General features: G+C 41.5%; 1 protein-coding gene and 1 pseudogene across 3 annotated transcripts in view; one reads left to right on the top strand and one right to left on the bottom strand.

The window, feature by feature from the left end:
• Positions 1–387: 387 nt before the first annotated feature.
• FASTKD1 (FAST kinase domains 1) overlaps positions 388–22,570 on the bottom strand; it is a 47,501-nt gene continuing 25,318 nt past the window's right edge. For 2 of the 3 annotated variants that reach the window (XM_014589790.2, XM_006153558.3), the window contains exons 8-15: positions 16,985–17,471; positions 14,273–14,387; positions 9,921–10,049; positions 9,174–9,305; positions 8,010–8,123; positions 3,943–4,081; positions 3,198–3,312; positions 388–1,227 (exon numbers count right to left, since the gene is read on the bottom strand). In XM_014589790.2, the coding sequence (XP_014445276.1) occupies positions 1,132–1,227; positions 3,198–3,312; positions 3,943–4,081; positions 8,010–8,123; positions 9,174–9,305; positions 9,921–10,049; positions 14,273–14,387; positions 16,985–17,471 (1,327 nt within the window). In that variant the 3' untranslated portion in view covers positions 388–1,131. Of the gene's footprint in view, positions 1,228–3,197; positions 3,313–3,942; positions 4,082–7,508; positions 7,672–8,009; positions 8,124–9,173; positions 9,306–9,920; positions 10,050–14,272; positions 14,388–16,984; positions 17,472–22,570 lie in introns of those variants that run through there. The other variant, XM_027773841.1, reaches the window with a different exon arrangement.
• Positions 5,026–5,190, top strand: LOC114008747 (uncharacterized; annotated as a pseudogene).

The raw sequence follows: 22,570 nt of genomic DNA, 5'->3' as shown, positions 1-22,570 counted from the left end.
TTTTTTGGCCTATTAATGTTGGAGCTCAGATCATTCTATCAGTCTACCATTCACATCCTTCTCTAATCACATCTTAAGTGATGTGGCACCAGATACCAACAGCAACTTCCTAATTTATATCCAGAGCCTAGACCACTCCCCTGGTCTCCAAATCCATTTATTGAACTCGTTATTTGTTATCTCCACTTAGATGTTTAAAAGGACCAGCTGGTTGGTGCAGTGGTTAAGGTGGCTGGATCCCACAGGACCAACCCTAAGTTTGATTCTCAAACCTGGAGGCTTGAGAAACATGCCAGGTGCATGACCAAAATCCAAAAAGAGAGAATAGAGGAGAAAGGATTGTGGCATGACTATTCCCCATAGGGGGTGCTTTGTTCTCTTTCTCCATCTCTGTCAAGTGCACATGCCTTCTAGCAAGCAAAAAAAAAAAAAAAGAAAGTTTTTAAATATCACAAACTCAGTATGTCTAAAACAAATTAGTGAGCTCTCCCCAACTAGTCACCCCCCGCATCATCGTCTACCCCATAAGTTCCCCATTTCACTTACTGGTAATGACATCAGTTTTAGCTGCTCAGGACAAAAACTTATAATTATCATCGACTCCCATTTATTTCACACAGCATATTCAAACAGCAAGCAAATTTTGTTGCTTTTACTTTCAAAATACACCCAAAACTCTGCCCACTTCTCACTGCCTCCAGTGCTACTGGTCTCTTCAAGCCACCACCCATTTCTTGCCTGGATCACTGCAGTAACTTTGTAATGGGTTTCCCTCGTGCACATTTGCCCCACTGTAGTATCTGCACCTCAGCGGGGCAGCCAGCAGCTGAAATGTCAGTCCTACCATGCCTTGCTTGAAGCCCCCCCATAGCTTCTCACCTCCCTGAGAATAGCCATAAGGTCGCCTCATACATTTGGCTCTACTCACTCTTACGTTTTCTCTCTTATACTCCCATCCCACTGCCCACTTGTTCTGCTCCAGCCACACGGGATCCCTTGTTATCCACAAACACACCAGGCATGTTTCCACCTCAGGATGTATGTACCTACTATTTTTTAATTGAGTCTGGCCACTTAATTACAAGTCCAAGTGTGACACACAATGATGACACCTTCTAAATGAAACAACTGTCATGATCTTTCTTCTCCAAATACACGTTCTCGCAGGTAGTCCATCCGAGCAGCCTTGGTTGACAGTGCCATAGAGTTCCACTCAAAATGAGGGATCTGTAAAATATGTAACATGGTTTAAATTAAGTTTTAAAGCAACAACAAACAGCACTGCAGAAGACTTAGAAGCACTACTGAGCAAAGCTGCAGGAATCCTATGAAATTAGTTTTCATAAGCATAATGTTGACCCCTTTTGGGAGGCCAGGTGGGTCCTTCTTCCTGACACTGTCTAGAAGTCCTTTCTCTCCCCACTGTGCCTTTCACCCTCCTGTTGCTACAACACCTCAGTACCAATGACAGACTTTTTTCCTTCATACCTTTCTACAATCACACATTAGCCATGTTCTCCATAACCCTACCCATCTCCATGGTACCATTCTCTTCCCTTGTAAAAGAAATATGCAAATCAACAGATCTTCTTAAAAAAATAATAAATGATTTTTTTTATTCTACCAAAAAAGAAAATAAAAAGATGACTGTCTCAGAGATACTTTTAAGTACTCCTCCCCACTCCCAGGCAGGATCTCACTGTCACTATCCTTCTGTCCCAGTCCCCTGAGTAGCTGGGACTGTAGGCACAGTCCCCACACCTGACTTTTAGGGCAGGCTAGAAACTGAACCTGGGCCTCCATGTGACCCCAGCCTGCTCAGTAACAGCTGCCAGTGCTTGCTATCACAGCTGGGCACACACAACTTTTTTTAATTGCCAGAGGGCCTGTGTACTCACAAGAGAAAGAGAAAGCAGTCCCTTGTTAGGGAACAGCAGAACCCCCTCGCCCCCCAAACACCATGGATTTATGAACTTTGAATGCATGAGTGAATGGGAACTTGGTGAAAATGCTAAACTCCTACCTCATGCTTGAAAACACCAGGAGGTGATTTAGATAGGTGTGTTATCTGATGAATGTATTTTCCAAATTCTTAGGTGTTTGTCTATCCCAAGGGTCATCTGGAAACTTTCTTTTATTGATAACTAAACTCAACATGCCCCAGGAAACAACCTTCACTTTTTTTACAGAGAGAGTTTTACTATATTGTGCTTATGCTTGCTAGAGAGACAGAGAGATAGAAAGCAAGAAATCACCACCCAAGAGGGCTGGCCATGCTGCAATCCCTTCTCCTCTATTCTCCTCTCAGGATTTTGGGCACATACGCACATGTACCTGGCGTGCATTTAATCTGCCTAGTGTGGGATTCGAACCACGGTCAATTACGTGGGAGTCCAGAGAAGTAACCATGATGCCATCTGATGGTCCCAACAACCTTTACTTTTAATTTTCTGAAAAACAACTCTTGGTTCCTCCCATACGCTAATAAATACAGAGGATCAGAGAGACTCGAGGGGCTCATACCTGGTATGGGCTCCCCTTCTCCCTCTTGACTCAGATATCTATGTCTTGAGTTTCAGGTGACTCTCTGCCAGCAGAAGAGTCATCAGTGGTGACCATAGAGTCCCAGTCCCTAGTGGGGCATGGTCATGCTACAATCCTTTTTCTTCCATTTCTCAAATATGTTAGGGTTTTGGGAACATATACCTGGCCTATTTTTCAAGTCTCAGGGCTGGGATTCAAACCCTAGTCACCAATATGTGATCTAACTCCCTATGCATGGGGCTCAACCATTGCACTATGGGGCCAGCCCTGATTTTTTTAATATAAAAAAGGTAATTCTGTAACTTTCATATAAAAGGAAACATGTGGGAGCCAGCAGGTAACATTGTGATTAAGGTGCTAGACTCCCACATGGTCAACTTTGGTTCAAGTCCCAAATCAATGGCTTTAAAATCATGCTGGGTATATGTGCATGTGTGCCTAAAATCCTGAGAGAATAATGGAGGAGAAGGGATTGCCATGTGGTCATTAATCTAGGAAGTGATTTCTCACTTAACCTCCCTCTGTCTCTCTCTGCCAAGTGCACAAACCCTAACACAAAAAACTTAAAAAAAAAAAAAAAAAAAAAAAAAAAAGGAAACTATAGCCACTGTTTCTGGGCTTTTTAGGAGCTGAATTACATGAATACTTCATACCTGGATTACTCGGTAGCCCAAAATTTCCAAATGTCGTTTTTTCATAGCAGATTTTCCTTTTATGTGAGGGATATTTCTGCAAAAAGCTCTCGAATCCAAAAATTCCAAAGCAATCCTACATAAGATAAAATAAATATTTACTTCAGAAATCAAAATGAGCAACTAAATATCTACAAGCCTTTCATGAACAAGGTTGCAGCTTTATAAACTAACAAAGACCAAATGAATGTAAATGGATGTACCAAGTTATTTTTCTACTTCAGGAATCAGTAACTGACGACAATTAAACCTATTCATTTATATCAAATTATAGTAGACAGTTGCCTGTTTTCATCCATTTATTTCACCAATATGTATTTCCGACACTCCTGTACGTAGGGCACTGGGGGATACAGTAAAGCACCGGAGCTTACAGTCTAACCACAGATAACTAGTCGGTAATGCTGTGTAGGGAGCCAGTAAGTGCTAGCAGGAAAGGAGAGAGATCTGGAAGCACAAAAGAAGAAGACACAACGTATTTCCAGTTGAAGAAAACTAGATTAGACCATTAGTGAGAATGTTAGGCTTAGGGCAGGTGAGGGAAGGACCTGAAGGACAAAGGCACAGGAAAAGCGGAGGAGCAGAGGTACAATGTGTGAGAGGCATGAAGAACAGATTCAGCTATAATCAGTCCTTGATAACTGAGTTCATTCTATCATGCCATATTTAACACTTAGATAAAATCTAGAACTAGGAAAGCAATTACCTTTCTGCTCCTGGTGGCAGCCTTGATCCAACTACTTGGGTATTTGATTCCCAGTGCATTTCTGGTAGTTTTCCTAAAGTTATATTATGGCTTCCATAAGGAAGAGGTTTTTTCCTTTTATCCAAGATACACTCAAAACCTTAAATATAGGAATCATAATGTGAATTAGGTCATTTTTTTTAGGCTTTTGTCATAAGTCATGTGCCCTCACCAGAAAGGAGAGAGAGAGAGAAAAAGCAAAAGTGAGAGATGGCCACACCACAATCCCTTCTCCTCCATTCTCCTCTTGGGATTTTGAGCATGCACACACACTTGCCTGGCTTGATTTTCAAGCCTCAGGTCTGGAACTCGACCGGTAGTAAACCACATGCTTAACCACTGCACTGCTGGGCCAGCCCCATGAATTAGATGAATTTGTATAGATAACATTTTAAGACACATTTTAGATATAAGAAGAGACTTCAGAGTTCATTGAAAAATGGAATTATATAAAATGTAAGTTTATTTTGGTGCAACTTTTTCTTCATCATCATCATTATTATTATTATTATTATTATTATTATTATTATTATTATTGTAATTCACATATATATTTCATCTATGGCCTAACCACACTAGCGCCTCGACCCACTGTCGGCCATATGGGAGTCCAGCACCTTAACCACCACATCACCTGCTGGCCTGCAAATAAAGTTTTGAAATCCATGCATAGGTTTTTATAATACATATTTCCATGAACTTTTTAAGACCACCCCACATATATGCATACACACGCATACACACACACACACACACACACACACGAATAATGAGCCTCTCTAATTATATAACTTGTTTTATAAGATCTTGTTCAGGGACCCTTCCATGTGATCGACTGTAGTTCAAGTGCTGGACCCCATCACTCAAAACTCATGCCAGGCACATGTTCATGCATGCCCAAAATCCTGAGAGAAAAATGGAGGAGAAAGGACTGCAATGTGGCTATCCTCCCAGGGAGGGGGTGATTTCTCACTTTCTGTCTCTCTGTCTCTCTGGTGAGTGCACACATCCTATAGCAAAAATCTCACTCAAAATAACAGCGGTAGCTTTGCGCAGTGGCAGTATCGTAGCCAATGAGGGTTATCCGAGGCGCGATTATTGCTAATTGAAAACTTTAAAAGAGAACAAACTCCAGATCAGTGATGAACACTGTGTACCGACAGCATGTCGGACCCAGTGGCTTGAAACGCACCTGGCACATATATGTGCGTGTGCCCAAGATCCTGGGAGGGGAAGGGATTGTAGCATGGCCATCCTCCAGGGGGTGATTTCTCACTTTCCCTCTCACTGACTCGTCTTTCTCTCTCTCCAGCTAGTGTGTGTGCCCTAAGGCAAAAATCTCTACGGGGGCAGGGGGTGGGCGAGACAGCCAGCAAGAACTACTAAACTATATTTAGCATGTGGCTACATTTAGCACTGAGCTAGGTTAAATAACATTGAAGAGTTTTGGGGAATTTTGTTTGTTTGTTAAAGAATTATTTATTTAATATTATTTATTGTCATTACTTTTCAATTAGATCAGAGGGAGAGAGAGAAAGTGAGAAAGCAAGCCACCAGGTCCAGGACTCAAACTGTAGTCTGCCATGTGGGAATCCAGCGCCTTAAGCACCAAGCCGCATGCTGGCCCAGAGAGTTTTACTTTAATCTCCTTAAGCATCTTGGTCACATTGAAGGAAATGAAACCATCTGAAAGGTAGTAAAGATTCAAGCATTTATCCTGTTTTTTCCTACATAAAAGGACATAAAGTACATAAGAATAACTAAAAAGAACTCAATAGGGAAAAGTTCTTTTTTGACAAAATGTAGTTAATAAATGCAAAAGAAATAATAGATGTAGAATATTGTTACTTTGCTATACCTAATGAATGAGAGATTATGATGGATTTAGGAAACTAGTGATCGTTCATTTTTGCTAAAATCAGTACATGAAGAAGTGATGTGGGAACTTTCTATTGGATGAATTGGTTGATTATATACAAGTTTAATGATTAAGTCTTAATATAATAGGAAAAAAAATTTCTATTGTGTGTCTCCCAATATGATACACACCACCTATAAAGTAGTGTGGCCAAAGAAATCCCTAAAATCTAACCAATCCGCTATAGCTACTTGATTATGAGAAATACAAGGAAAACAGGAATATGTAAAACGACATAACAAGGTAGCATACAAAAAAGTAGAGGATATTCATTTTTTTCTCAATAAATAAGTTCTAAAATGCTTTTAAAGGAAGAAAGGTACAACTTAAAAAGACAAAGTATAGACAGCCCATGGCCTAGTGGTTAAGACAGCTGGATCTCACATGCTTGACCCTGCAATTCAAGTCTGGGACCCAGTGGCTTGAAAAATATGCTGGGTGCAAGACCAGCAGCTGGCATAATGGCTATGTCGCTGGACTCTCATAGTCAACTGTGGTTCAAGTCCCGGACCCAATGGCTTAAACTCATGCCATGCACTTGTGCGTGCATGCCCAAGATCCCAAGAGGAGAATAGAGGAGAAGGGATTGTGGCATGGCCATCCTTCCTGGGGGGTGATTTCTCACTTTCTGTCTCTCTGTCTCTCTCTGTCTTTCTAGTGAGTGCACACCAGAGCGCCCTATAGCAAAAACCTCTCCAAAAAAAGTTAAATAAAGTAATTTTTAAAACAGGAAAAGAAAATAATAATACAGTTCAGCATAATATTTGATTCTTGGCAACCAATATATTGTTTACTTATACCAAGCTTATAATCCTTTAAAATGTCCTGTATATATACACATTTCTAAAAGAAAATTTAGAAATTATGTAAATTCTCTTAAAATTTTATCCCTTTCATTTAAGCCTACCACTTCAACTTAGCAGGGTTTTTTTTTTTTTTTGCCAAGTGGCATGTGCACTCATCAGAGAGAGAGAAACAGAGACAGGGAGAGAACACCCCTCAATGAGACATGGTCACACTACAATCCCTTCTCCTTCATCCTTTCAGGCTTTTGGTTTTGGACCACACAGCACAGGTCTAGCCCTTTTCAAACTGTTGTGGCCAGGTTTCATGTGGCCAAACCAGGTGGTTGGCCATATGAGATCCAGCTCCTTTAACCACCAGGCTCCAAGCCAATCCTCCTTGAATTTTATGTTGCCATCCAGCAGAAGCTAACCCCACTATCTTAATAGCATCCACAATTAAACCAGAATGCCTTCTACAACTCTGTCACCTGAGAAACAAAGTCAATCAGGTAAGGGCTGTGCACAATACTTTTAGAAGTCTTTCTCCAGGTTGATAATCCATGTTAGTTTCTGACATGAATTTACAAACAATGAAATCGAGATAAGTCATCTCTCTGACTTCTGTGTACTGATTGGAGAGGACAGAATCTTTTTTTTAAGAGATTTTTTGCTATAGGGCACGTGCGCTCACCAACAGAAAGCAAGAAATCACTCCCCAGGGGGGATGGCCATGCCATATGCCCTTCTCCTCCATTCTCCTCTCAGGATTTTGGGCATGCACGCACACACACCTGGCGTGAGTTTTAAGCCACCAGCCGGTCCAAGACTCAAACCACAGTCGACAACACAGGAGTCCAGCAACAAAACCATTATGCCATCCGTTGGTCCCGAAAGGACAGAATCTTTTTAAGAGCCAGATATATTCAGTGAATCTGAATCTGGGTTTGACTTAGAATTGGTGGAAGACTGACTTTAAACTTTTTTTTCCTGAAGAACAGAAAAATGCTGATGGTTATCAAACATGCACCAAGGGAACCTGAGGACACATTGTATTGTTCTTTCTACTTTTGTCTGCCAATCTTTTTAAATGTATTTATTTATTATTTTAATCTGACCAGATTTATTTATTTATTTTAATTTGACCAGAGAGAGACAGAGAGGGAAAGTGAGAAAGCAAGCCTCCAGGTCCAGGACTCAAACTGCAGTCAGAATATGGGAACCCAGTGCCTTAACCACGCCACCTGCCGGCCCGTCGGCAAACTTTCATGACAACATTTTAAAATTCCAACTGGGGAGATGATTCTCTTCAGCTACCAATGACTTACCTACTATGTGGTAATAAGGTGTAAGAACGGAGGCTCTTACACAATTGATTCCTCCTACTACCTCTGTTAACATTTTATGAATCTGCTGTTGTGCTCCATTCATGCCGCCAATATCTTTATAAAAATAAAAATAGTAGTCCACTTAGGTTAATTCACTTTTGAATAAAAATCATCACAATTCTATAAAATGAAAAATAATAATGAGCATTTCCAATAAGAACATCAATGTAATACCACTAAATTCATTGACAATTCAGTTAAGACAATTTCTTTGCTGTGTGTTTGTGTGTGCAGTATGGTACTGCATGTGTGTGTGTGTGTGTGTGTGTTTTAGATGGTTTTGTTATGCTGTGATCCTCCCACCCCAGCTGTTCTGGGGCAGGCCAGGGACTGAACCTGGCCACCCATGATTCGAGTCCCAGACATGATGGCTAGAAAAATATGTTGGGCATGTGTGCATGAGAGCCCAAAATCCTGAGAAGGGAGTGGAGGAAAAGGGATTGTGGGTAGTCATTCCCCTGGGGGGTAGTTTCTCACTCCCTCTCTTCCCCTTTGTCTCTTTCTGGCAAGCACAAGTAGCCTATGGAAAAATTTTTAAAAACTTTTTTCTTTGCAGTTTTTTCCATAGGGCATGTGTGCTTGCCAGAGAGACAAAGAAAGGAAAAATGAGAAATCACTCCCCAGGGGGATGGTCATGCCACGGTCCCCTCTCCATTGTATCCCTGGAATTTCAGGCACACACGCACATGGTCCTGGTGTGAGTTTCAAGCCACCAGATGTGGGGACTCAACTGTGGTTGGCCATGGGTGTGTCCAGAGCCTTAACTATTACACCACCTGCTGGCTCCTAAAAACTGTATTTAAGGGCTAGCCCACGGTGTGGAGGGTTAAGGCAGCTGGATTGCACATGGCAGGCTGTGTGGCTCAAGTCCCAGACCCGGCTGCTGAGTGGCTCAGTCTGCCCATCAGCAGCACTCAGCACATGCCACTGCAGCTGGGCTTGACCTGACAGCCAAGACAGACTTAATATAAATGTGACCTACAATAAAAACCGAACAGGCTACACTGCTCATGGGAACCTTGCTATCACGTTTAGGTTTAACAATAACACCGTGCTACCTACTGATTTACTTTAGAAGTAGCGTTACCAAAAGAAACCTCAAACCTTTATTATATTGTTGTTGACAGAAGCCGTCATGAAACCATGGAATCTGAAACTCAGGACATTCCAAGCAAACCGCTCTATTCAACTCCATGAGACGAAACTGGACCCTTGCACTTAGAGACGAAGATAAAACTACAATTAAAAATAACATACTGATGATTTTGATAGCTTAGGCCCAGCAAAGATAACCCATTTTCACATTCATTTATATCCACTATTGGTTGGTACCTTTAGTCTCAGATCATAAAAATCACTTCATTTGCATAAAAGTACTTTATATTTTTAATTATTACATTCATTTGGAATGATTAGGACCTACTCCTATGTTGTTTTCAATAATTTTGAATGAGAGAGTTTTGAGCTCTTCAAAAAAATTTATGTCAGCAAAGGGGTAAACTTGTTTTCTAACCTTATAGAAGCCCAAAGCTAGAAAAAAAAAAAAAAAAAAAAAAACTCCCTTTCAAGAGAAAAACAGAGAAGACATACTTCAAAACATTAAAATGGTTGTTTTACTTGGTATGCTTATGGATAATTTTTTATTTTCTACTTGATACTTATATATGCTTCCTAAATTTTCTACAATAAACATAAAATACTTTTATAAGTAGAAACAGATGTTTAAATGCTCCAATATAGCTGAAACATGGATAAAAGAATACAAGTGATAATTCACACACAACCTGTAGCAAAAAAAAATAAACAACTAAAAAAGTGATAATTTAATAAGTTAAAGTGTAGATAACATACTTTCAAGTTGAGAATCCAGTCTGGCTAAGAATTTGATGTTAAAAATTGCCTTTAGCAGATCTTCTGGAAAATATTCAAGTGTAGCCAAAGAGAAACCAAGAAACACTAACATGATAGGATCCATTATGCCTAAAAAGAAATTAAGATTTCTTTTAAAAATTATAATGTACAGCCACCTTACATATATATTTGATTCAGACAAAGCCAGGTTTTTTGTTTGTTTCCAAAGAGGTTTTGGCCTTCGGGTTCATATGCTCATGGGTAAAAGAAAGAGACAGCCACAGTGAGAGGAAACGTGAGAACTCACCACCCAGATGTTTGGCTATGCCACAATTCCTTCCCTGTTCTCCTCCCAGGATCTTGGGAATGCGCACACACACACACTTGCAGCATGGTTTTCAAGCCACTGGGTCCAGGACTCAAACCATGGTCAGCTCTGTGGGAGTCCAGCAATGTAACTGCTATGTCATCTGCTGGCCCCAAGCCACATTTTTAAAAACTGATACAGGGGCCAGCAGTTGGCGTGATTCCAGCTGCTGGCGTGATTGTTAAGGATTAAGTCCCTGACCTGGCAGCTTGCTTTCTTACTCTCTCTCTCTCTCTCTCCCTCCCCCTCCTTCTCCCTCTTCCTCTCCACACACACTCTGTCCCTCTCTATGGTCAAATTTTAAAAAAATAATAAAGTAAATAAAAGTTAAATAAAATAATTCTTAAAAAAATAAGATACAAACACAAAACTGTTTTGCCTTGACCATATTAATCTATGTTGTTACAAGTCCAGATAGTGGTTAAGTTTGAGTGTGGGTAGAATAGGAAAAGGGGACAAGAGGAGAAGGATACTGTGCTAATATTCTGTCTCCTGACCCGGGTACAGATTTCCAGGTGATTCAATTTGTATAAATTCACATTATACTAAAGTTATATGAATGGTTCCATTATTACACTTTAATAAGTTTTAAAAATAACTTTGAAAAGAGAAAGAATTCAAAACAAAAGGAGAGTGGTGTATGTGAAAAGGACAGGCGGTCCCAGCGTCTGTGTATTGGTGATGACGACGTAACAGTGCTCGGAGTGTGTGAGGTATTCTAAGCACGTTCCATATACCGGCTCATTCAAACCTCATTGCTGCGCCAGCCATGTAGAACAGTGGTGAGCCAAGTACCACGCATCCAGAGCCAGATCCCATGTGGCCAACCATGGTTTGAATCCCAGACCTAGAGGCTCAAAAACACACTGAGCGCATGTGTGCATATTCAAAACCCAAACGGGACAGAGAAATGAAGGAAAAAGCATTGTGGTGTAACCACGCCCCACTGAGGGTCGCTTCCTCCCTCTCTCTCTGGCAAATAAACTTATTTCTTAACTATTACATAATTAAGAACAATCATTATCTCTGCTCTATACATGAGAGTAAGAAGGCACAGTGAAGATAAATGACTCGCTCAAGATTACACTTAGTCCGTGGAGGGCAGGTGAACCACGAACCTAGCTCTAGAGCCAGGAACACACTATACCATGCTGCCCTCTGGGAACTCCAATCTCCAGGCCAAGGAGTACATATGAGATGAGCATGCACATCTGAGGCTCGGGCTTAACCTAGCACCTCCTCCCTCACCTGTTACCCAGCAGCATGGCCGATATTCACAGTGTAAGGCCTGGCCTGATCTGCCTCGTCCAAGAGACATTTCTGATGTGGGGGGAGGTGTCACCTAAAGATCCCCATTGACATCAATATTATTAAAAAGGAAGAAAGATAACATTAAATCTTTCCCTTTGCATTTTTGGCTGAATTTATTTATTAAACCAAAACTAAGTCATAAATTAGGTTAATAGCAATGATCTCCACCAGCAAAATGGATCTGTGAAAACTAATTTTTATTCAAAACAAAAAAATTGTTACCCCACTAATTATTTAAAATTTTATTTATAGGGAACAGAAGATGGCGTAAAGTTTATGTTACTGCACTCCCACATAGTCAACTGCAGTTTGAGTCCTGGACCCAGCAACTTAAAACTCACATCGGGTGCATGCACATGCGTGCCCAAAATCCCACGAGCAGAATGGAGGAAAAGGGATTGCAGTGTGGCTATCCCCCTTCAGGATTCTAGGCACAAACGCACATGCATCCAGTATATGTTTCAAGCCACCAGGGCCAGGGCTCAAACTGCAGTTGGCCACATGGGAGTCTAGTGCCTTAACCACTACACCACCTGTGGGCACTTTCAACAAATAGTTGTATGACGGTAGTGGTTAAGGTGCTGTACTCCAACATGGCTGATCACGGTTCGAGGCCCAGACCCAGTGGCTTGAAACACATGCCAGGTACATGTGCACGCATGCCTAAGATCCCAGGAGAACAGAGGAGAAGGGATTGCAGCATGGCCAGCCCCCTTGGGGAGTAACTTCTTACTTTCCCTCTCATTGTCTCTATCTCTCTTTTTCTCTCTCTCTGGTAAGCACATGCACCCTAAGGCAAAAGCCTCTTTTTTAAAAAAGGAATTATTTAATTTTATTTACTTATTTTTTTAATTTGACCAGAGAAAGGGTCCAGCGGATGGCATAATGGTTACATCACTGGACTCCCATGTAGTCAACCGCAGTTCAAGTCCCAGACCTGGCGGCTTAAAACTCATACTGGGTGCGTGTGTGTGCATGCTCAAAATCCTGAGAGGAGAATGGAGGAGAAGGGATTGCTTCTCGTGATTTCTTGTTCTCTCTCTCTCTGTTTCTGTCTCTCCGGAGAGTGCACGTGCCCTACAGCAAAAACCTCTCTTAAAAAAAAAAAAAAAGAACAGGGAAAGACAGAAAGGGAAAGGGAAAGTGAGAAAGCAAGCTGCCAGGTCTGGCACTCAGACTGTAGCCAGCCATTGTGGGAATCCAGCACCTTGACCACCATGCCACCTGCAGGCCTCATTACATAGTTTTTCCATAATACCCATTTCCATGAATTTTTTTTTTTTTTTGGAGAGGTTTTCGCTATAGGGCGCGTGCGCTTGCCAGACAGAGACATAGAGACAGAAAGCGAGAAATCACCCCCCAGGGGGGATGGTCACGCCGCAATCCCTTCTCCTCCATTCTCCTCTCGGGATCTTGGGCACGCACGCACACGCGCCTGGCGTGAGATTTAAGCCACCGGGTCCGAGACGCGAACCGCGGTCGACTACGTGGGAGTCCAGCGACATAGCCATTACGCTAACTGCTGGTTCCCTCCATGAATTTTTGAAGACCCTCTGGGGACTAGCAGATGGCATAATGGTTACATCACAGGACTCCCGCATGGCTGATCATGGTTCAAGTCCCAGACCTGGCATCTTGAAACTCATGCTGGACATATGTACATGTGTCCCCAAAATTTTGAGAGGAGAATGAAGAAGGGATTGTGGTGTGCCTATCCCCCAGAAAGGGGGAATGATTTTTCACTTTCTATCTCTCTGTCTCTGTCTGTCTCTCTGGTGAGTACATGTGCCCTATAGCAAATATCTCTCTAAAAAAATAAATAAAAAGACCTTTTGCATAATTAAGAGGTGTAAATGAATGCCATACATGCAGACACATGTACAATATACATGTGAATGTATATGTACACATCACTGTCCCATTTTACTGTCTGTTCACAGCACTACAGTATCAGACACGGTTAAACGCTCTGGCCCACAGACCACACAAAAATGTAGCCAAGCCCATTAGCAAGACACAGATATTATTTACATGCTTACCGGCATAAGCTAAGCTTCACCAGGGGTCTGTCTATGGGGCTATATGAATGTACCCTAACAGAGAGCCTTACACCTTGTGCTGGAGGTAGAAGTTCTAAGTAAGCAGATGGTCAAACTGTAGTTCCCTTCTCCTACATTCTCCTCTTGGGATTTTGGGCGGGCACACACGCACACATGCCCAGCAAACCTTTCAAGTTGTTGGGTCTAGGACTCCAACTGCACAGTCAGCCATGTGGGACCCAACCACTTTAACCTCCAGGTCAGCAAGTGGCCCATTTTTGTTTGATCCTTTCAAGTTTTATATGCTTCACACTTAGCAGAATAAAAAGTTTCAAAAATGATACAAAATACTTACATATGGAATTCATGTCTATTATAATTAGCCTTTTTTATTTTATCTTATTCTAAAATTTTATCAGAGAGGTACAGAATGAGAGAGAGGGAGAGAGATGGAAAGTGAGAAAACAAGCTACCAGGCCCAGGACTCAAACCGTGGTCAGCCATGTGGGAGTCCAGTGCCCTTAGCCACCACACCACCTGCCGGCCCCTAGTTAGCTTTTAATTAAAGGACTTCTCTTAGCTCAACAGTAGCAGGTATTCTCTGACCGACTCACTCAATCAAACAATGTACCTACCGAAGTAAGAATTCAGGTGTTGTATGCAAGTTCCAAAAAATTCATCCCTCTGAGGTGGATCATAGTTCAAGATGCTGAATGGAAGAATAATACCAAGAATAGCAAAAGGATGGATCTGTGTAAATAAAACAAAATATTTATAACTTAAACTTCAGTAAATCAAAACAAAATTTGGGGGCCAGTTAGTGGCATGATGTTTAAGATGGCTAGATCCTACATGCCCCCTGCACAGTTCGAGTCCCAGACTCGGTGGCTTGAGAAACATTCCAGGCACATGTGTATGTGTGCCCAAAAAGCATGAAAGGAGAAATGGAAAAGGAAACTACAGTGCGACCATCTGCCAAAGGGTGCTTTCTCTCTCTCTCTCTCTCTGTCTCTCTCTGCAAAGTGCACGTGCCCTCTAGCATATTGTTTTTCTACTTTAACCTAATTATTATTTTAGATGTGAAGCCTTTTTCTAACATGCCTACAGTTAAATGACGAAAGTTAGTAAACACTCTGCTTACTAACTTTTCCACTCTGCTGTTATTTATTTATCCTACCACTATGAGCAACTCTGAAAGTTACAAATATGCAGAAAAAAAAATAAATCAGATGACTAACAAATTAATTGATTTTTTTTTACTTGCCAAAGGTCACTTGTGCTCACCAGAGAAAGAGAGAGGGAGGGGGAAAATTTTCCCACCAGTGGGGAGTGACCGTGCAACAACCTCTCCTCCATTTCTCCATCCTGTTGGGATCTGGGACATTTACACATACATATCCAGCCACCAGGGCTGGGATTCGAACCACACAGTTGGCCATGTGGGATTCAGCTCCTTTAACCACTATCGAGCTAGCCCTACAAATTAATTTTGTTAGGTGTAAAATACTGCTCCAGAATTCATTAGTCATTACAATGAGTAAGAAACAATATCACTTATTTCCATGCTATCAGTATATTTTATAGTATCACATAATGTAATTAAAGAAGTTTCTTAACTTATAGTCATTAATATGTACTTTTATTTCTTTATTCACCTCTCATACAATACTTACTGACTCTAGGCATTATGTTAAACAAATAAGACAGACCCTAATTTTGATTTGTGAGAAACACTTACCTTCTAAGTAAACGTCTTCTTTTTTTTAGAGAGATATTTTTGCTATAGGGTGCGTATGCTTGCCAGAGAGACAGAAAGCAAGAAATCACCCCCCAGGGGGATGGCCATGCTGCAATCCCTTCTCCTCCATGCTCCTCTCAGGATCTTAAACACGCACACACATACACTCGATTTAAGTTTCCATCCACTGGGTACAGAACTCAAAACACAGTGGAAGTCTAGCGATGTAACCATTATGCCATCTGCTGGTTTCCTAAGTAAAGGTCTTAATCTAAGTTAGGTTTTAATACCATAGTTATTTCGTAAGTGGACTTCTCATACGACTTATAAAGCAGCATTTTACAAGTAAATTCAAGAAATAAACCTATAGGAAGGTAACACTGACAAGTTAAGAAAACCGATGTCAGTATTTTCTCACTACAAGGTAAGCACTATTTATTATAATTGCTTCTAAATATGATTACAGCAAATTTTACAAAAGAAAAACAAAAATGAATCATATTCCACTATCCTAATACACCTAATATTGTTCTAAGTATTTCCTTCTAGTTAAAGAATTCTTATTACTGATCTTAACAATATTGTAATGATCCAAAAGAATGACCACAGATCTCTACAAATCTGCAATGCTGAAGGAAGAAAATGGCTTTAAGGGGAGGAACAATTTCTGAACTGAAAACCAATTTTTTTTTTTTTTTTTTTTTTTTTTGCCAGAGGGCATATGCCCTCTCCAGAGAAAGACAGATAAAGGGGAAAGGGAGAGAGAGAGAAAGCACCCCCAAAGGGGCATGGTCACGCCACAGTCCCTTCTCCATTTCTCCATGCTTTTTTTTTATATAGGGCGCGTGCGCTCACCAGACAGAGAGAGACAGAGAGACAGAAAGCGAGAAATCACCCCCCAGGGGGGATGGTCACGCTGCAATCCCTTCTCCTCCATTCTCCTCTCGGGATCTTGGGCACGCACGCACACACGCCGGGCATGAGTTCTAAGCCACCGGGTCCAGGACGCGAACTGCGGTCGACTACATGGGAGTCCAGCGACATAGCCATTACGCTAACTGCTGGTTCCCATCCATTTCTCCATCCTTTTGAGACTTGAACACATAGCACATGTGACTCAATGATTCTCAAGCCCCCAGGGCTGGGATTTAAACTACAGTTGGCCATATGGGATCCAGCTCCCTTAACCACTAGACCATGGGGCTGGCCCCAGAGTTTAGTTGTCTTTTTTTCTTTTTTTTAAGGGAGAGATTTTTTTGCTATAGGCACATGCACTTGCCAGAGAGACAGAGAAAGATAGACAGAAAGCCAGAAATCACCCCCGGGGGGATGGCCACACCACAATCCCTTCACCTCCATGCTCCTCTTGAGATTTTGGGAACACATGCACAAGCACATGCCGTGAGTTTTAAGCCACCAGGTCTGGGACTCAAACCACGGTTGACTATATGGGAACCTAGCAATGTAACCATTGTGCCATCTGCTGGTCCCCAGAGTTTACTTTTTAAATATTAAATTCTGATCAAAGTTCTCAAAGTACTTATGATAAAAATTAAGCTTCTAGAAGTTCACAACTATATAAAACTAATACATGAAATTTTAACTTGACCTTTTCAATCTGCTGAATAACCACTGAGGCTATCCTATCAAGTAGCAAAGTATCGAGGTAGTTAGTTCTAGAAATAAAAGATGCAACTCCTGTAACATTCATGTAATTAATTTCATCCATCAAACGCTGTAATGTAACTGCTGTTTCTTCAAGAAGTGTCTCAGGAAACCAGTCTCCTTTTAAAGATTTAAGTTCCTCCCATAACAGATTTAAATTGTTACTCTGTTGCAGTCTCTGATGACCATAATGGTCTAATTTTTGAAGTAGTTTCAGTTGTTTTCCAGTAATACTATTCAAACATTTGTGATCATGCTGAATCCATCTTAGAACAGACATGGCGAAGCGATTCAGGACAGTTAGGTTACACTGTGGTAAAACTGCTTCAATTCGGCATATATCCAATTCATCTAGGTGAGGAGAGGGAAGCATGGAGATAGCATAGACCACGATGGAAATCTCACTAGGTACGATGCTAACTTTCAAACACCTGTAAGGGGGAGGAACAAAAAGAGCAAAATTAATAGATCAGCAAAAGCAGGACATACAATTTATCCTAGTCTCTATTCCTCCTTTCCAAAATCATCATGGTAGGAGTCCCACGACCAAGACAGTAATTGTTCAAAGAATTAAAAACTGGGAGTTTATGGGACCAGCAGTTAGCGTAATGGCTATGTTGCTGGACTCCCACGTAGTCGACCGCGGTTCAAGTCCTGGACCCAGCGGCTTAAACTTATGCCAGGCACGTGTGCGTGCATGCCCAAGATCCCAAGAGGAGAATGGAGGAGAAGGGATTGCGGCGTGACCATCCTCCCTGGGGGGTGATTTCTCGTTTTCTCTCTGTCTTTTTTTTTTTTTTTTTTGAGAGGTTTTCGCTATAGGGCACATGCGCTCGCCAAACAGACAGAGAGCGTGTGTACGATACCCACCAGGGGGTGCTTCCTCCCTCTCCCTTTCCCTCTCTCTCACCCTTTCTCTTTCTCTTTCTCTCTAACAGCCACACACAATCTCCTGCAAATTAAAACACACACACACACACACACACACACACACACAAGAATCCTTAAGCTTAGAAGTAGTGGAAGGAATAATCCAATCTAAGATAAAACAAAATTGAGGGGCTGGCAGGTAGCGTGGTGGTTAAGGGCGCTGGCCTACATGGCCAACCATGGTTTGAGTCCTGGACCTGACAGCTTGCTTTCTCACTTTCCTTCTCTCTCACTCTGTCCCTCTGCGGTCAAATGAAAAATAAACAAAGTTAAATAAAATAATTATTTTTTAAAAAAAGGTCTGCACTCCCACATGACTGCCCATGGTTCGATTCAAGTCTTGGATTTCTCACTTTCTCTCTCTCTCTCTGGTCACATTAAAATAATAATAAATAAAAATAAAAAAATTAAAAATAAACTTAAAATATTTTTTTTAATTTGAGTTACTTTTAAAAGGATTAAATTAGTATATTAAAGCAATCAGAATATTCAGGGAGGCCGGCAGGTGGCATGGTGGTTAAGGGAACTGTCTAGAAAACTAACTCAAGAAAATAATCTAAAATCCAGGGAAATATTTGTGTTATGGTATTAATCATATTTTTTTAGTAAAATTTGAAAATCTACATACTCAATAATGGGAAATAGTTAAATGAATTTATTTTACGGTCATGTGATGGGTATTATCTAGCCATTAAAAATATTTACAGGCAGGGACCAGGAGATGGCATAATGGTTTTATCACTGGACTCCCACATGGCTGACCATGGTTCGAGTCCTGGACCGGGCAGCTTGAAACTCAAGCTGGGCATGCGTGCATGTGTGCCCAAAATCAGAGAAGAGAATGTAGAAGAAAGGATTGCGGCCTGGCCATCGCCAGGGGATCCTTTCTTGTTGTCTGTCTATCTCAATCTCTCCAGCAAGCACATGTGCCCTAGAGCAAAAATCTCTCTAAAAATAAATAAATAAATACTTACAGGCAGGCCAGCAGGTGATGCAGAGATTAAGGCACTGGATCCGACATGGCCAGCTGTGCAGTTCAAATCCCAGATACAGCAGCTTGAAAATCACGCTGGTTGTATGTGCATGTGGGCACAAAATCCCAAGAGAAGACTGGAGGACAAAGGACTGTGGTGTGTCTACCCCCCACACACACCGGGAGGTGATTTCTCACCTTCCCTCTCTTTCTCTGTCTCTCTCAGGCGAGTACACATGCCCTATATAAAAAATTTGTTTTAAAAAAATACTCACAGGGTCAGACAGTGACCTGCAAATGCAAATAAAACCACACATCCCAAGACCATCCTGTGCAGGTCAAGTGTGCACTTGTATGGCCATTGAGGGCTGGCTGAGACCAGGGGTGAACTGCAATGTGAGGACCCTGTGGGGAGGAAGTGCCTCTTTCTCTCTCTGTCTTTCTTTCTCTCTCTCATAGAAGAAAAAGATAAAAAAAAAAAAAATGTACAGGAAAGGCCAGTGGCACAACAGTAATGCACCTCTGCAGTGCTGAAGTCACACAAGTGGGTCCCAGTTTCCCCTCCGAGGTTTCCCCATGCAGTCAGGCACGCATGCTCGCTCCCTTCACTGGCTGACTGGGGTTGGGGTGGATCAGGCCATGAAGACCCTACTGTAGGTGACTGTCTCTCTCTTGTTTCCCTCTCATGGAAGAAATACACAAACAAAAAAATATTTACAAAGAGTTCTTAATAATGTGGAACCAGACTTACAAGGTTAAATGGCTAAAACAAAACAATATTGAATGTTCATGATGCTAACTATGAAAGAAAGAAAATGAAGGGCCTTCGAAAAGCTCATAAAAAATTCATATTATGAAAAATATCTGCAAGGATTTCAAATCTTTCTTGCACCAGAGTAAACTCCAACTTTAATTCTATTTTTCTATGAACATTCTGAAGTCCATATGAGTGTGTCTATGTGTGTATGTAATATACCACAGGGAACTAAACCCAACTGTTGACAGTGAATAAATACGTTTATGACTTTTTTTTTAAGGTTTCTGCTATAGGGCACGTACACACAGGAGAGACAGAAAGAGAGGGAAAGTGAGAAATGCCCCCCCCCACCCCGGGAGGATAGTCATACCGCAATCCCTTCTTCATTCTCATCTTGGGATTCTGGGCACCGCACGCAGGCACCCAGTGTGATTTTAAGTTACCAGGTCTAGGACTCGAACTGCAGCATTAGCTCTGTTGGATCCAGCACTTAGCCACTATGCCCAGTTTATGAATGATTTTTATTCTTTCCTATATGTCTGTTTTCCAAAATTTTCAAAATGATGTTTATATATTTGACTTTGTGCCTAATACAAACAGGTACTCAACTGGTACTAAATATTTTATTCTTATAATCACACAAAAAAATACTCTTTTATTTAAAGAAGTGAAAGCATCAGTCTGGCCCCATGCCTACTGGTTATAAGGGAACCAGACCACAAATGGTCACTTGCATGGTTCAAGTCCTGGCCCCTGTAGTTTGAAAAATATCAGGTGCATGTGCATGCATGCTCTTCTCCCCTAAAAAAGAAATTAAAATACCCAAAATGTTGCATGTTTGTAGAACTGATCCAAGCGACAGAATTCTCAAAATCTGTCAATCTTTTTTATTAAGTTTTTAGTTTTTACTATAGGATATATCTGCCCGCCAGAGAGAGACAGAAAAGAAAGGTGAGAAAACAATCCCCAGAAGGGGTGGCCAGGCTGCAATCCTCTTTCAGGTCATGCACACATACATGCCTGATGTGACTTTCAAGCTGCTGGGTTCGTGACTGAACTGCAATTGGCCATGCAGCATCTAGTGCTTTGTTTTTTTTAGAGGTTTTCGCTATAGGGCGCGTGCGCTCACCAGACAGAGAGAGATATAGAGACAGAAAGCGAGAAATCACCCTCCGGGGGAGATGGTCACGCCGCAATCCCTTCTCCTCCATCTCCTCTCGGGATCTTGGGCACACACGCACACGCGCCCGGCATGAGTTCTAAGCTACCAGGTCCGGGACATGAACCATGGTCGACTATGTGGGAGTCCAGCGACATAGCCATTACGCTAACTGCTGGTTCCCTAGTGCTTTAATTTTGACGCCACCTGCTGGCCCAATGTCTGCCAATCTTGTGATACTTTTCTGATTTATTTATTTGACAGAGGTTATATATCCTTACCATATTGGGAAGGGGTGGGGAGAAACCACCCCCAGTGGGGCACAGTCATGCCACAATCCTCTCTCCATCTCTCTACTCTGATGGGACTTTAGGCACACATGCACATGGGCTTGGCACAAAGCCACAAAGACTAAGACTCAAACCATGCAGTAGGCCATGTCGGATCCTGCTCTCCCAACTACCAAGCCACAGGCCAACCTCTTGTGATACTTTTCTAAAATTAAACCCCAACAGACAATCTCTCCAACTTAACACTTTGTGTCTTTCATTGTGGCATTACTCAAGTTTCAAAACTTAGATATTCATTTGTCTTTATTCACAATACGTGACATATCACCACAACAGCTAAAAATTAAAAAAAAAAAAAAAAGGAAAGAAAAAAGAAGTATTGGCAAGGATATTGAGCAATGGGGATGCTCACATTTTGCTGATGGGAGTATAAACTGTACAGTCGCTTTAGAGAAGTGTTTAGAAGCATCTACTGACGACAAGCATATGGATACCCTATAAACCAACAACTGGTAAATATCCACAGAAATGCAAACATATGTTCACTAAGACACATACAAAGGTGATTTATTATTATTTTTTTTTGTGGAGAGGTTTTTGCTATAGGGCACGTATGCTCGCTAGAAAGACAGAAAGCTAGAAATCAGCCCCCCCCCCCGGGGTGGGGGATGGCCACGCCGCAATCCCTTCTCCTCCATTCTCCTCTCAGGATCTTGGGCACGCATACACACGCGCCTGGCGTGAGTTTTATGCCACCAGGTCCAGGACTCAAACCGCGGTCAACTACATGGGAGTCCAGCGACATAGCCATTATGCCATTATGAGTTGGTCTGTCTCTGGTGAGCATACAAGCTCTCTAGCAGGAAAAAAAAAAAAAAAAAATATATATACATATACACAGTATGATTTATTTATAAACATGTTATCAGAAGTGGGAACATCAAAGGAGATGTTTTTAATAGCACTATTCATAACGTGCTGAAACAGTAAAAATAATCAAAAACTCATCTACAAAAGAATACAAAATTTTTTGTTATAGTCTTAAAATAGAATACCATATAGGAAAAACATGCATAAATCTCAGCAAAAGAAGACAGACGCAAGAGAAATCATACTGCATGATTCTGTTTAGATAACGTACAAAGGTAAGATTAATGCATGTAGTTTGAAGAAGAGAGTAGTTAACCTTGGGAGTAGGGCCAGGGTAATGAGGAAACATGTACACTTTATATAGATTATATTTCAGTAAGTTAAAAATAACAGCAGAGAGGCCAGCAGGTGGCATGGTGGTTAAAGCCCTGGATTCCCACATGGTAGACTGCAGCTCCAGTCTGGACCTGCTTGCTTTATCACACCCCCCTCCCCTACTCTTCCCTCCAAGTCTCTCTCTGGTGAGCACACATGCTCAGGAAAAGGGTAAA

The sequence above is a fragment of the Tupaia chinensis genome, unplaced genomic scaffold (assembly GCF_000334495.1).
Source record: "Tupaia chinensis unplaced genomic scaffold, TupChi_1.0 Scaffold000381_1, whole genome shotgun sequence".
NCBI classification, from domain to species: domain Eukaryota; kingdom Metazoa; phylum Chordata; class Mammalia; order Scandentia; family Tupaiidae; genus Tupaia; species Tupaia belangeri.
Note: the sequence above shows the minus strand (reverse complement) of the source record. Positions and strands in the feature narration are given on the sequence as shown.